The 15,128-nt window shown below is 48.1% G+C and overlaps 1 protein-coding gene across 1 annotated transcript in view; it reads left to right on the top strand.

Annotated features, from left to right (window-relative positions):
* IGSF11 (immunoglobulin superfamily member 11) overlaps positions 1–14,518 on the top strand; it is a 108,670-nt gene extending 94,152 nt beyond the window's left edge. Inside the window, exons 2-7 of the mRNA XM_054220840.1 lie at positions 8,241–8,404; positions 9,619–9,826; positions 10,628–10,783; positions 11,761–11,883; positions 12,113–12,263; positions 12,960–14,518. Coding sequence (XP_054076815.1) covers positions 8,366–8,404; positions 9,619–9,826; positions 10,628–10,783; positions 11,761–11,883; positions 12,113–12,263; positions 12,960–13,410 — 1,128 coding nt within the window. The 5' untranslated portion in view covers positions 8,241–8,365 and the 3' untranslated portion in view covers positions 13,411–14,518. The remainder of the gene's footprint in view (positions 1–8,240; positions 8,405–9,618; positions 9,827–10,627; positions 10,784–11,760; positions 11,884–12,112; positions 12,264–12,959) is intronic.
* Positions 14,519–15,128: the final 610 nt, after the last annotated feature.

Raw genomic sequence — 15,128 nt, 5'->3', positions numbered from 1 at the left:
CAGGCTGGATGGAGACACAGAAGAGAAGCTGGTACTGGGAGCACAGCAGGAGTCCAGAATTGGAAAGGACCATTTGGGTCATTGGGCCCCTGACCCTGCTATCACCAGGGCATCTGTAAACCCAATTTGGGTTCTTGTTGCAAATTTGTACATGTTAACAAGCTGCTCTAGCACCGTGTTATTCTCACAATTCAAAAACCTCTTTTGCATTTCAAGACTGTGACTAATTAAACACAAGCATTAAGATCTGTTGGAAGAGCACTGTTCACGTTACACAGAGAGCTTAACATAATGTGATCCCGGCTACATGGAAAGCACAGCCCCTCTTGATTTCCCTAGCAGGTTTGAAAGCTCAGCAGTTCAGAAAATCAAACCCTTGAGGTCTAAACCTGAGCAAATGAGGATCTCACACTAATAGGGACCCTCTGAGGATACCTGGAGCTGACTGACTTGCTCAGCAGGACCCAGGGAGTCTGCGGCAGAAATGAGGATGGAATCAAATTCCTTCCTCAGCTGTTCAGCTGTCCCACGTGTTACGAGAGCCCTTTTCTACCTCTGCAAGAGCTAGCCCAGCTCCTCTGACAAGGACATGGGAGGGAACTGACACGATTCTTGAAGTATGTATAGCTGAAAGCTTTCTTGCCTTTTTTTGGTCTTAAAGTCCAGTTTTCATCCCCCCTACGGCTGCAGGTTGAGGAGGTCAGGGGCAGGGAGATGTGCTCCGTGTCATCTCAGTCAGACAGTTGTTTGAAATCCTCCTTCCAGCTGGCCTGCAGAGAAAGACCTATTTCTAAAAGGGAGGATGGCAGGGGTGGTAGTGACTGTTATTCACCAGGCCAACAGCTGAGGCCGGAGCAGAGTGGGTCAGCAGGAAGTTTCACTGTTATCTTTCTGTCTAGTTCAGATGAGGTTATAAATGATAAGGGGGGAAGGCTTGGTGTGATCAGCACAGATTTACAGGTAGCCAATGTCCCTGCTCAGCTGATGGAGTTATTGTCAAGAAATGCAGCAAGACTCAAGTTCAAGACCCTGACATTGTCTTTTCCCTCTGGATTAGTGTCTGCTAGCCCGCATATCCTACAGGGTGGGCAGCAATCCTGAGATTGCTCTTACTTTGGTAAAATATATCTATTTACTTGGGAGGCTCCATGCTGGAGGGATGACTAGATACCACCAATTGTGTCTGAATGATTTCTCCAGGGATAAAGGTGCTTAGAGGTTAGCTTGGCTTTTGACCTGCATTTAACAGAGAGAGTAACACTGAGGAAAACACTGAGAGTAGCCTGAGAGGAAAAGTTAACGTCACTGTAGGTTTAACACCTGTGTTACAGAGATCTTTCTCTAAAACCAAGCTAGATGTGATAGTTTACCTGCTGTTTGCTCCAGTCTGTCCTGCAGAGCCAGCAAAGATAGGAAGGAAAGAGTTAGAAATTATTTTGCCTTATACGCTGTCGGGTTACTGTCAAATTGCTAGACCTGTGAGCCAGAAAGAACCAGCATGAGCCTTGTTTTGGAATATTGAGCCTATCCAAATAAAGGGAATGGGCTTACTCCCAATAAGTTCTGGTATCTGAGTTTGATGCAGCTGTTTCACGGAACAAAATGGCCGAACTCTGTTCAATTGCAACTTCTCTTTTTAGCTCTGAGCTATACATCTGCCCATCATTGTGATGGAAATAGTGAAGGATATGCAGAAAGAACTGGACAGGGCGAGGAGAAGAGACTAGGTTGGCAAATGTGATTTGCGTGGGTGGGTTGCAGAGAGGAAAAGGCAGGGGCTCAAAGGCATCACTGGTGACAGCTCTGTGCGTTACAAGAAAGCAGGGGCTGCTCACTACTGGACCCGACTGCTAAGCTGTGTTGCACAGTGGAGACATTGTCTGGGGCTTTAAAGACTAAATTAGGCAAACTTCCGTTGGAATTGGCTTAGGCAGTGTTGATTGTGTCTTGAGGAGGAGCTATGCTAGAAAATCTCTGTCCCTCTTTTCTCACAGAAGAATGACATTTTCTTGAGTGTCCTCAGTATGCCCCACAGGCTGTCTGAGAAGGCTCCCTGTAGCATCTGTAGCACCCATGGACCCACAAGCTGGGGCATGGAGGCAATCACTTTGGTTTCTGGACCAAAGTTTGCCTTCTCCTTGCTATGAGCTGGCAGAAGGGCTATCGTATGGTGGAGCCCTCCCTTCTTCTCACCAGTGCTCCCAGCTCCCAATATAATTGTTCCAAGGAGGTCTTTACAATGACAGTGGGAATTAACTCAGACTTGTGCTACTTTGGAGTGCTTGGTGATGCTGGTTCCACAAGCAGGATGGAGTCTACTGCATGCTGTCTCCAGACACTAGGCTGGGTAAATACTGCTTTTGGTTTGATGGCTTCTGAACTAGAAAGTGTGGCACACCTACAATGACAGAAAGATACTAGCCCCTGGTGAGAATGGGCAAGACCAGTATTCAGACAGCTTGTTGAGCAGCCTGTTTTGGGTGCTGCCATATCATGCTGGATAACTTTGGTGTTATCACTGCTTACAACTGCAAGTCAGGCTCCTTCAGGGGCTTTTGAACGATTGCTGCACTAGCAGGTCCTGTGGCAGAAGTATTCCCTGCATCTTGTTACTGTCTTCTCCAGCTGTGAGTCACTCCTTCCTGGGCTGCGGGTTTTGCTGCTGCTCAGTGTGATGAGTGGGCAATGTAATTCTTATCATTTGGGGTGGGAGACATTTCTCTTCTTTAGCACAGAAGGCAGGTCTGTCCCAGACTCAGACATGTGAGACAAGCCAACAGCACAGCAACTTGTGTTTTCCTTTCATCTCAGGAAAAAGACTGCTCTGCAGTTTCTCCCTTCGTTGCCTGCAGTCGCCAGATTGAACATCCTGTTCCTACTCTGTTCTTGAAACTTTTGAGTGACCTCATCTTTGCCTCTCTAACAAGGGACCCAAAATGTCATACTGCCAAAAGCATCTTCCCCAGCACATGGCAACAGGATTGCTAATTGCACTGGGTTGTGGGGAGCCATTCCCTGGGTTTTGGATGCAAGCTGATACAGCTTGACGCTTTATTCTCATTTCCCCCCCAGACACGCACATTTCTGCACGTTTTCCCTGGAGGTCTGGAGGCGCAGAATGCACGCAGCTGTGGGTATTTTTTTATCCTTTCCACACCTCCCTCCCTTCTTTCTCCCATGGCCATTTACTTCTCTGGCTTGCCAGCACTGCAGAGTGAACCTGTACCCTGGCCTCTGCGTATGCAAAGTCATGCTAGCCCAGCCTCCCGTGCCATTGAGCATCAAGAGATTGCTGCTAGCAGGTGCCAAGTGCTGCTGACTTGCCAAGAGTTCTTGGGGGTACTTGCAAAGCGGAGTTTGTCCTCCGGAAGGTGAGGCAAGGCAGGTGCTTGACTTCCATGGTATGAATGACCCTCCAAATAAACTTATATTTTTCTGTGGTCCTGGGAGATCAAAACTCCTAAGCTAAATACAGTGGGGAAAGACCCTCTCTGTGCACTGTGCTGCAACCCAGACAGTAATACCCAGATATTGTGCTGAGCATGGCTGCCTCTGAAAAACTTGGGGATTGGGGATGATGCAGCAGTAGAGGAGGATGTACCCTTAGCACAACTTCAATGGCGTGACCTCAGTGCTTCCTGAAGGCACAGCCTCTGAGGCCCTCGTGGTCTGTGACCATCTGTCATCATGGTCATATGGACTAGCAATTTGTGCATCAGCTGTTTGTGTTATAATCTGTCCTACTCCTATTGATGTGAAGTGACGGTGGTGGAAGTCCTCTTTTCACTCACGGGGTTATCAGCTGAGGTGATTTGATGGTCTTGATGGTGATCTCTGGCTGAGCGGTGTGGCAGTGAGCGGGAGCTGGGAACATTTTCGCTCAACTCAATGTGAGTCAAAGTGCTAAGACGTGCTCACGTCTTTCAGCTTTATTGCATCTGGTATATTTTGAAGCCTCTCAGGCTTGCAGCCCTTGTAGGGCAGCTAGCAAACCTGTTGCAGCATGTTCCTCTTCCTCACATCCAGCAGGGAGTCAAATGCTGGTTGCGGGACTGGGGCCTACGTGCTTGTGTCATGCTGTATGGGCTGTCTACATGGACTCCTTCATGGATGCAGGAGAGGGAGCTTAATGTGCTACTCGAAAAAGCAGTAGTGACCTATCAAAAATGAAATCAGAGTGATCTGTTGCCAGAATAATTACTTGGTCCTGGAAATATGAAGAAACTCTTAAAGAGCCTCTGTAGCCAAAACATCGTTCTGCTGGCTGGTTTCCTGATAGGGGACAAAAAAAAAAATGGAGCCTCTGTTCTAATTAGTGATGGGAGCTTGCTGCATCAGGATCAAAGGAGAAAGCTGTTTGCAGAATCAAGCTAAGATCAAAGTGTCCTATGTACAGGAAGGGCCCATTCCTCTTTCTGCTGACAGTGGTGTACCCTGCTCTTCCTCCAGGCTGCTGCTTACAGGGATGCTTAATTACTAAGTAAGGAGAAGACTGCACATACAAGAGAGGGTGTAATGGCCATTGTAATCCAATTCTAAGAGATGATTTGGTGGTGATCGATTCTTGTTGTCTCTCACAAGTCATTAAGCTTCTCTGAATGCTTAGAAAAGGTCTGGATTGTGTACCTTTGCAAAAGGAGACCCTTTACAACATCCCTTCCTTGATTTTTTTTCTGTGTAATTTGACTTAGTAGACTGGTCTGTATGTGTGTGCATATATCTATATTTGCATTTATATCTACCCAAGGGAATTCAAGTCTTCATTCCTTAGGCTGCATTGAAAAATCCTTATCCCAATAGATATGCTAAATTTGAAATCTCTTCCTCCCTCTTTCCCCTGCCTCCCTTCTTTTGCATTAATGCAAAGCCACATTTTTGCAAGTCCTAATTTTGAAATGTTTAAACATGTATCGTTTGGTTGAGTTTTCCTACTAGATTTCTTCCTTGGCATACAGTTTTAGAAGTGTATGTGTTTTTATGTGCATCCACCTGTGTTTTGGGCCATGAGTACTGGCGTGGAAGGATGCAGTGATGTAGATACTTGCATAGATGGGCAAGTGCATGTGTAAGCGTGTTACATTTTCTAGTAGTCTGAGAAATAAAAACGCTGTAGTTTCGGAAAAGGATTTGATCTTTGCTCTTTCAGCTGTCTCCCTGGGAGAGGAGTCACGTTGTAGTAATGCCCCCCTGGTGTTCTGTTAACACACCAGCCTACCTCCCTGTTTATGTTGTTGGAAAAGGACTTTGCCGCCTACATTTGCTCTCCTGTCTCCCCTGTCGCTTTGTTTAAGCCTACTTGTCAGAAGTGGTTGCGTATGTTTTCCCCAGCTGTAGCCCTGCAGGTGCCTCTTTGCTTAACAAAATGAGTCCTCGTCTTTAAAAGCCACCTGCCTTGTATGGATCCTGGGCCAAAGAGCAGCTGACAGGCCCTGGGATGCATGAGGCAAACCCCAGTGGTTTAAAAAGACAGAGAAAGGACAGCATCGTGGTGGTGGTGTGCTCATCCGGCATACCTGGGATCAAAGCACCTCCCCTTGGCAAGAGAAATGGATGGGGACCTCAGCTCTTCCTTAGTGCTTACCCTCACCCCAACCCCACCCCGGCCCCGCAATCAGAAACCACTCCATGGCATTAAAATTAAACGGGATGCTATGGTGCCTTGAAAGGGGGAGGAGATTATGAGGCCTGTGGGGTGCTGCAAGGAGAGACTGGGGCACAGGCAGAGCAAAGGGAATATTATGTGTTTTCTTTCCTTTTTTAAATTGTTCATAAGTGGATTGGGAAATTCTCAAATGTATTCAAAATTATTTTTACAGTAAGGAAATTATGCATGTTCTATTTTAGTGTTTTTGTTATTCTGCAGGATGTTTGCAATCAACTAATAGTAAATATTAGGAGGAGCAAGAGGGTGGTTAGGTATCAAAATCACATCATCTTGATGACTGAGTGATTGATGTAACTAACCCTGCAATGCAAACCGTAAACTCTAACTTTTCCAGTAAATTTGTTATTAGTGTATTAGTGAATACCCACAGGTAAGCGAATGACAAGAATTTGAAGGGGGAGTGGGGGTGGTTCATGGAGGGGATAAGGGATGGAGCTGGAGAACACATGTTGGTATTCCAAATCACATGAGTAGTTGGCTTTCTTCTCCTGGAGTGCATCTCATTAAATCTATGCTGAACATGGCAGAAGAGCTTTCTGCACCATGTTGGAGAAAGAGGTTAATCCAGTAAATGTCCAAATTACTCTGACTCCCTGCACTCTGTTTAGCACATGGATGATGCTAGACTGGCTAAGCAGTCATGGCAAGGTAGCCTTCAAATTTAGGCCTGCAGAAAAGACGATCCCTTGTCAGGGTCATATTCAGTAAGAAACATCTCCGAAGTTGACATGGATCACTTCTGGTTTTTGGGCTACTGCCACTGCCTGGTCAGCCATAAGCAAATGAGGAGTCCTAAACCATTCCCAGTCTGTCAACCACAGACACAACTGGAAGGCAGATTCCTTGAAATAAAGGTGATGCTTATTACTGGCTCTTCAAATTATTTACTTCCACTTGCTGCTAACTGCCCTGCATAGGAGATTGATGGATTAAACTTTCACCAGCTGTTCCTCATGCAGGCACCTAATTGTCTGAGATGTTAGCACCAAGATGAACTCTTTTTCCCTAGGAATTTCCAAAATGCTCCATATTTTTAAATATGTTCCAACCTGTGAGGAATGTCAGACTTGGGGTTTTTTTCTGCAAAGTAAGAAACTCATGAATTTCACCTGGAGAGATTAAAATGGCATTTTGTCTGGCTCTGTTCTGAAGTACTTCTCAGCCTCCCTGAACTACCTGGGGCTTTGGAGGTGGGAGATATTGAGGAGGGAACAGAAGTCCAGAGGAGGTTGCTGAGGATTTGCAGGGTCCTGGGATATTGCATCTCCAGAGCAGTCAGTCCAAACCCAGGCTGTTCAGGTGCTAGAAACTTCGGATCTGTAGCATCTGAAGCTCAGTGCTTCCAGGCTCTGAACGCCTCATCTCTCCATTAGGTAGGCTGGGAAGGATCCCAGCAGACAAGTGTGCAAAAGACCACTCTACCTTTTTCTCGGAAATTAGCCCGTTCTATTTCTTTGTAGTTCAGATAGAAACCTATTCTCATGGAGCATTTCACCTTCAGCAAACTATTGTCTCTTGGCAGAAAATAGAAAGTTTGCTGGCAGCCCTTCCTGGAGTCGCAAGAGCACTGGACAGTCCCCAGACTACACCTGGGTGCTAGCAATATTCTGATACTGCCTTGGAGATTGAAAACTCCTTGCCTTCTCTTCCAGCAACCTCCCACATGCACTGAACAAGAAGATAGTGAGCTGTCATATAGAGAGATGTTTTTGGTAGACAATATTTTTATTTTGTAGGGAAAAATTATTTAAAGAATTTTAGTGCTACTCAAAACAGTGGAGGTGACTCCTTGGTTAGTTTCATTTGACAAGATGTTGGCAGTAGGAATGGAGATATTTCCCTGTGTGACTTGCAGTTTAAAAACTGCGGCCTTGAGCTGCTGCACTGGGAAGCTGGGGCTTATCAGGCTTTCAGCCCTGTCCAGCCTGTGTGGAATGCAAAGAAGAGATGGTGGAAATGCTGCAAAACAAATGAGCTTTGATGAGATCCTCCATTATCAGTAGTCTTTTTTCACCAGCTAGATAGAAATACTTGGACTGGAAAGATTAATTAAAATTAGCACTAAAACGTTTCTGCTCGTACTGGACTTTACGAAGGGTAGAAGTGGGCAGAGAACTGTGTTTCTTCTTTAGTGATACAGGTTCTCTCTTCTTAACCCTTGGTGAAGACTTCTAGAATGCAGTTTCCATTTCTGTTTCAGTAATGTTGGGTATCATTAAGGTTGATGGGTTTGAAAACATACTTCATTATCTCTTAGGCACAGCTTAGCTGCTTTTACGGCTCCTTCCCCATCGCCAAAACAAAACCTGTTGTTTTCAGAGGCTCTGAAACTAGAGTGCTCTCACTTAAAAGGGCTGCCTATCTGCATTTGCCTGTGAAAAAGGTCTGCAAGAGAGTGACATGATCTGTTGAGGCAGGAATATAATTATTTTTAGCTTGAAGTAATTGGTAAGGGACAGTTTTGTACCAACAGGATGCTGCTGTCATGACCTGCACGTGTATGGGACCACATGGAATGCTTGAACTAGGTGTCCTTCTCTTGAAATGCTTGAACTGGGTGTACTTCTCATTCCAGGTCTGGTGCATCCTCTGGAGGTGTCAGTCAGTTCAGGGAGTATCCAGGTTGCCCGAGGCCAGACAGCAGTATTGCCCTGCACCTTCACCACTAACGCTGCTCTCACTAACCTTAATGTCATCTGGATGGTCATTCCTCTTTCTAACGCCAACCAGCCTCAACAGGTAGGTCCTTTTTCACCGGAGCATGCATTTCTTTGGGGATTTCCTTTTCCTTACCCTTTTCACATTGATCTGGATGTAGTCCCTTTGCAATGATGAGTCTCCTGTTGTCCCAGAACATTCCCTTCATTGTTGAACATGCCCTCTGGATCTTACATGAATCTGATTTCTTCAATGCTTTGTTAACTGATGAGAATTGTGTCCATGGCTGGATGTGCAATTGGGGCAGGTGTACATGATACTGTATGGCTGCCCTGGATCTCTAGTGTTTTGTGTGTTCAAAAGAGCACAGGAGGTGTAATCCAGTTTTTGGCGCTCTGGATATGGGATTTGGAGGATCTGAGAGCAGCTGCAGGCTTAAACCTGTGAAATCTCTATAAAATGTGCCCAGAACACATGGCTTCTCATAGGCTCATCTCGCCTTTTACTTCCCCTCTTACTTTTCCACTGTCTGTTGCTTATGCAAGTCTGTTCTTATGAACGCTAGCAAGTGAGAGTCTATTGTGGTGGGCACAAGAATCTTAACCTGAGATCTGCTGGCCTGGTTTTTACCCACGTATTCTGACAGCAGAATAATGCCATTGCTCCAAAGTGCATCTGTCTTGGGTCACACTGCCCCCATCACATTTGGTATTCAGTTGTGAGAACCTGCACTGAAGAGTACTTGTTCCTCAGGGACTTGGTCTGAGTACAAAGTGCTATATAAGCCATCTGATTGGTGGAGGCTGTGCAGGTTCAAGAGTTGCATTGCCTGTCATTCAGTTCATCCCAATGGTCTTCAGTAAGCAGTGTCAAATCATGGCAGGATCTTACTGGATGAGACTCAAAGTGATACTGCCCACTCGGAGGATGCTCTCCAGTAAAGTACTCACTGACCTGCACACAGTTTCTGCTTTTTTAGATGGGCAGTGGCTATTATATGAAGCAGGCTGGTATTGCCAATTCAGCTATGCCAGAAGACTTGGGTATCTATCAAGTCTGTTAACTCTGTGAACATCTTTATTGACATAAGTCAGGCTGTAGACCGTGTTCCTGTTTTAGAGAAAACACCTCTGCTAGGATGGGTCTGCCTGGGACAGCTGTATATTGAGGTTCAGTTATTTAGAGATGCTTTAGGAACTGGTCCTTTCATCTTTGGAAGCCCATGTTTTGCTTGCTGTTCTTCCTCCTTGCTCAGCTCCTGCAGAGTGTTATTTGAGCCTTCCTTTCTTTTCCAGGTTATCCTCTACCAAGGGGGTCAGATCTTTGGTGGTGCACCTCAGTTCTATGGGCGAGTGGGGTTTGCTGTGACAATGCCAACCACCAGTGCCTCCATCTTCATCAACAACACTCAGCTATCGGATACTGGCACATACCAGTGTTTGGTCAACAATCTTCCTGACAGAGGTGTCAGGAATATTGGAGTCATTGGACTTACTGTCCTGGGTGTGTATATTGGGATTATGGGGGAGAGGGGAGGAACAGGGACATGGGGATCTTTTGCATGATAGTGCATCATGGCAGAGCAATACGGTAGTGTATGGTAGTGTATTGGATCCTATGGACATCCTCTGATGAGGGATGGGCTGCCCCGTGGGTATTGTGGGAGTTTGTAGGCACATAGCCTCATATGCAGGTAGCATATAATGGAGTTTTAAAATATGGTGGAGAGAAAGCTTTTGTGGCAGCATTGTGATGTGCATGCAAAGAAGCATGAATAAAGTACAAGGGCATCCCAGAGAGCTGAAGGGACCATAAGAGTTTTGTGCATAGCAACAAGAGAGAAGAATGACTTTAGATCTTTGCTTCCTTTTCATGAAATCAATTAGTACTGGGTGCTCCCTAGGATTTTAAGTACTCCAGAGTGTGTAACATTATAGGGATACGGAAAAAAAAAAACCCAAACACAGCAAATTCTGTCTGCAGGTCTATTGGCTTTCACCACCTTTGCTGTCTCAAAGACAGAAATGTTCACTTTCTTTTTCTCTAGGGAGGGATCTAAGGGATCTGGGTACTGTGAAAGTCAGCAGTAGTCTGTAACCTTGATGGGCTGGTGGGTCAGGAATCTTTGTGAATTGTCACCCCCCAAACCTTAATGGGTTCTTGTCTGCTTCCTCCCTTTTGTCCCCTTGTCAGCTCATGCCAGTGTCCTTGCTTTCCCCAACAGCACATGTCCAGAAAGAGCTTGCACTCCACTGTTTGGTCATATTTCCTGATCTGCTGTCACGTTCCCCTCTTCTCTCGCAGTTCCTCCTTCTGCCCCGCTTTGCAGAATCCAGGGGTCCCTGGACGTGGGCAGCGATATCACACTGACCTGCAGCTCGGAAGAAGGCATCCCCCGGCCAACATACCTCTGGGAGAAACTGGACAATGTTCCCAAGTTGCCCCCAACTGCCACACAAGGTGCTCGTTCTGTTGATTATCCTCTTACTTCCCAGGTAACAGCCTGGGCTTTCCTTTGTCTGAGCCACCAGAGGTGGCATGTCTTGCTGAGTGTCTGCCACCACTTGCATGGTCACTTTATTGGAACGAAGATTCCTAGAGCCCATGGTGTACTAGGTACCCTCCAGTGGCCACCTAAATTTTCATGGTTTTTTTGGTACAGAAACATGTTGCCCGTTGAAGAACACGGGTCTGTTTGAATGGAAGAGGGAGAACATATTTGTCAGATGTTGGCACATGGCTGGAGATTTCAGCTGCCAACTCACCTGGGTTTTAAACCAAATGAAAGGCTCATAGATTGGAAACTGGGAGAAGGGAGGTAGAATCACCCCAGGAAAATACTGCAAGGTTCTCAAACTGAGGTCACTGTTCTCCAATAAGTTACTGCCAGAGCTGCCTTTTAGATGTGTGTAAAAGCAAGGCTCTGATCAGACTGGGTATGCCCAACCCTGAGTTCCAGCCATAAGATTTCTTAGCCTAGGTGTCCTGACCAAGTAGTGATAACTGTACTTTTTCCCTTTATCTTGCTGCATTTTAGTTTTACATAATTCGGAAATGAGGAAAATTGTCAGAGCAGGGGGTGGAGAGCCCAGGGATGGGAGAGCAGGGGTTCTGCAGGTCAGGATTGAATTTAGCGGGTAGATCTGGCTATAACACCTCTCTTCTTTCCTCCCTTTTCTCACACAATGCTGAGATTCCCAAGCTTTCATTTGCAGAAATTAATCTATAAGAAGAAAAAGAAACATATAGTGTAATCTCCTTAAGACCTAATCTTGTAGGTGTGTGTGCGTACAAAATGCTTCCCTCTCAAGGTTATTTCCTAATTTATTTCTCTCTTAAGAGAGTCTCACCAAAATTCTCTATTTGTTGGCTTTGCCTTTTCATGGTTTTCCTCAAGAGGGGGGAGGGATTTAAATCCTTCTTTTCTCTCTGACTAGACCAAGTCCAGGGCACTGTCACTCTCCGAAATATCAGCACTGTGTCCTCAGGTCTTTACCAATGTGTGGCTTCAAATGCCATTGGAACCAGCACTTGCCTTCTGGACCTGCAAGTCATTGCGCGTAAGTATTTTGCCAAGAGAGGCTTGGCCACCTGCTTCTGTCTTGTGACAGTTAAGTGTGTAACCATGTTTGCTGTGAGCCACATGTGCCTCTCTATCAGAAGATCGTTGTGCCCTGGAATGGGGATGTTGTCTTTCCCCCTCCTAAGCCATGGTAGCTTCAAATGCTTATGGACAGCCACAGCTCAGCCCTGATTTCTTCTCCATTCTCTGTTCAATTGTCCCCACAGCCCACCCCCGGAGTATCGGCCTGATTGCAGGAGCAGTGGCCACAGGTGCCGTTGTGCTTGTTGTTTGCATTGTGTTGGTGGCTGTGGCACTGTTTTACTGGAAAAATAAACACAAAGAAGAAGAAGAGGAGGAGATTCCCAATGAGATAAGGTAAGTGTAGGGGAAAGCTGGTGGCAGGGGACCTCTGATTGCCCAGCAAAAGCAGTGGCTGGCAGGAAGGCAATCAGAAATCTCACTCTTGCTAATTCTGGTTGTGTTCCCCTGGGCCAGGGGAAGATGTCCACATATGTCCAAAAAATGGAGGGAGCAAATGAAGAACGGTAACGACAGATTTTGTTTTCAGTATTGCCTTTATTGAGAGCTTTGACTTGGTGTTGTTAGCTCTGTAGAAGAGTGGCATGATGGGGACCCTGACCCATGATACCAGACAGTGACGGCTGAAAAGCTCTAGAAATACAACTGTGATCTTCTCTGCTGTTACAGCCACAGTATTTCCCTCTGGTAGCTTCCTGCACGTGCCCTGAGGATCAGCTTTGTTGGTTGTACAGTCATACTGACTGCCTGCAAAGTACCAGTGGCTGTGACAACCACTGGTTTTGCCCCCCTAGACAATGAGAGTGGGTCGTTTGCCTCAGTCGTAGGCACACGGAGCAAATAATGTGCACAGAGGTGGGTCCTGCAAAGAGAGAGGAGCAAAGAGCCAAGCAGCAATGCTGGTTCACATTGGTGCTGTCCTTCACCTTGAATCGATGGCGTTGACCCCAGCAGGGTGTGGCAGGGGGGAATGGTGGTGTTGGGCAAGTGGGACAGCATCCTCCATGTGCCCTCACACACTCTCCTTCCCAGGGAGGATGACCTGCCGCCCAAATGCTCCTCCGCTGCAAAGACATTCCATGCCGACGCGTCCTCGTCAGAGAACGACACCCTCACCTCCTCCAACACCTACAACAGCCGCTACTGGAATGACCCCAAAGCCAACCATGCCACAGACTCCTTCACCCGCTTCAGCAACAGCAACGATGCCCACCAGCCCCCCTTCTCCCGTTCAGGGAGCACAAGCACCCGCCCTGTCTATGCCAATGGTGGCCACCCATCCCCGGCTCCCCCTAAGACGCTGGTGGTGACGGCCAGCACAGCGCCGTCCCCTCAGGAGGTGATCCGGAGCAACGGCTCGGTCAGCAGGAAACCACGGCCGCCGCACACCCGCTCCTATGCCGTCAGCCAGGCCACGCTGGAGCGGATCGGGGCTGTCCCTGTCATGGTGCCTGCCCAGAGCCGGGCTGGCTCCCTTGTGTAGGGCCGTGCTGGCAGCCAAGAGCCGAGCAAAGGGCCTCTTGTACCCCTTGGGGCGAAGAGACCCTACTCCTTCCTGAAAGGTGGCGAGGCGGCGGGGGGACACACACTCACCTCTCCCCCCTGCCCTGCCCTCCCAAGGCTGCTGCCAGACAGGGGAACAGCCCTGGCCATGCCGCATACCCCTGGCTGTTGGGGCTCCTTGTGCCGGTGGACGCCGCAGATGTGCCAAGGCCGGAGGAGCAGGGAGGTGGGGACATGCTCCCCGGCTGCTGAGCCCTGGACGGGACGTGCACCCAGCCCTGACCTCGGGGGGACTTTTGCTTTTGTTTCCCGTTGGTTTTGTTTGGGATTGATTCCATCCATTTGGGTCTTTCAGGGAGGTTTGGGGAGATATATATATATTAATTTTTTTTCTGTTGTTGTTGCTGTTTTATTTCCAAGAGGACGACAGCCTGCGTTGGGGCAGGGAGGGCTAAGCAGGGAGGAGTGCTGAGGCAGGGTGTGCCTCAGCGTGGCGGCCCCGGCCCCCTCCCCACAGCCCTGGCCCCGCTGCCGGACAAGGGAGGGCGTGTGGGTGTGAGGAGGCACGGGCCAGGCTGGAGGGGAGAGATGGAGGCACAGCCACCAGCCCGGCCAAGGGGGCGGCTGGGCAAGGGCGCGGACTGGGGAGCGTTTGTCTTTGGTTTTTGCTGTTCTTCCCCCATCCCAACACGCACACAAACACACAGACACACACAGGTTCTCCTCAGACTGGGGTTTTTTCCTGCACTAGCTCAGTACGCTGCCTGCTCGTGGCTGTGGAGGGCGCAGCCGTCTGAGCATCTTTTCCTCAGACACTCCATGGAGGACGAGGGTGCGTCACTGCTGTCGCTGCTGCTGCTGTAGGGCTCATGGCTTTTTTTTACTTCAGGCGTTGCCGGGTTTATTCAGGAGGCAGAGAGGAGCAGTGTGGCATGGCAGAGAAGCAGGCAGGTCCAGAGGCGTCTGCTGCCCATGGGCTGCTCTGGTTTGGGGCAAGCGGCTTCAAACCCCACAGCTTTGGTGTTTGCATGGTGGGTTTTCCTCATGGGGCTGTCCATGTCTGGCCGGCATGTCAGGGCACATGTTGTGCTTGGGTCCCTCACAGGGAGGCATCGCAGTTTTCATTCCTGCTCTCCCACGCACAGAGACTTTCCAAACGCTGAGGCTGGCAGGATTCATTTCCAAATCCCTTTCCTTAGAAAGAGTGAAAGCAGGGGCTTAATGGAGGGGGTAACCCTGTGGAAGCCCATATGCTATCTCTCTGCCTCCTCTACTTCCCACAATGTCCTGGGGCTGGGTACTGGTGGCATCTGCCAGTGGCTCTGCCATCTCCTCGCAGCCAGGGAGGTGGTTGTGCCTGGCACCTATCCTTTTTCTATAGCAACTAAATAGCCTTAATCAAAGCCAAGAGTTGAAACTGCTCAAGGAACCTGGTGCCATTTGGAGGGCTGGACTGAGGGCTGGTACTCACCCTTCTAGAGAGCACTGGCTCGAAGGGGCCATGCCTGGATGGGTATCTCAGCCCTCCTGCATAAAAACAACCCTTGCACATGTAAAGGCAGTGGTCACCTCCAAAAGCACCAGAGCCCTCCCAGGTCCGCTTTTGGAAAAACAATGTAGGGAGTCACAGGTGACTTTCCGTAGCTTTCACTTTGGTAAAAGGGTCTGTTTAAACCAACAGACTCTTCCTCATCCCCA

This window comes from Rissa tridactyla, chromosome 1, assembly GCF_028500815.1.
Source record: "Rissa tridactyla isolate bRisTri1 chromosome 1, bRisTri1.patW.cur.20221130, whole genome shotgun sequence".
Taxonomy (NCBI): Eukaryota; Metazoa; Chordata; class Aves; order Charadriiformes; family Laridae; genus Rissa; species Rissa tridactyla.
Note: the sequence above shows the minus strand (reverse complement) of the source record. Positions and strands in the feature narration are given on the sequence as shown.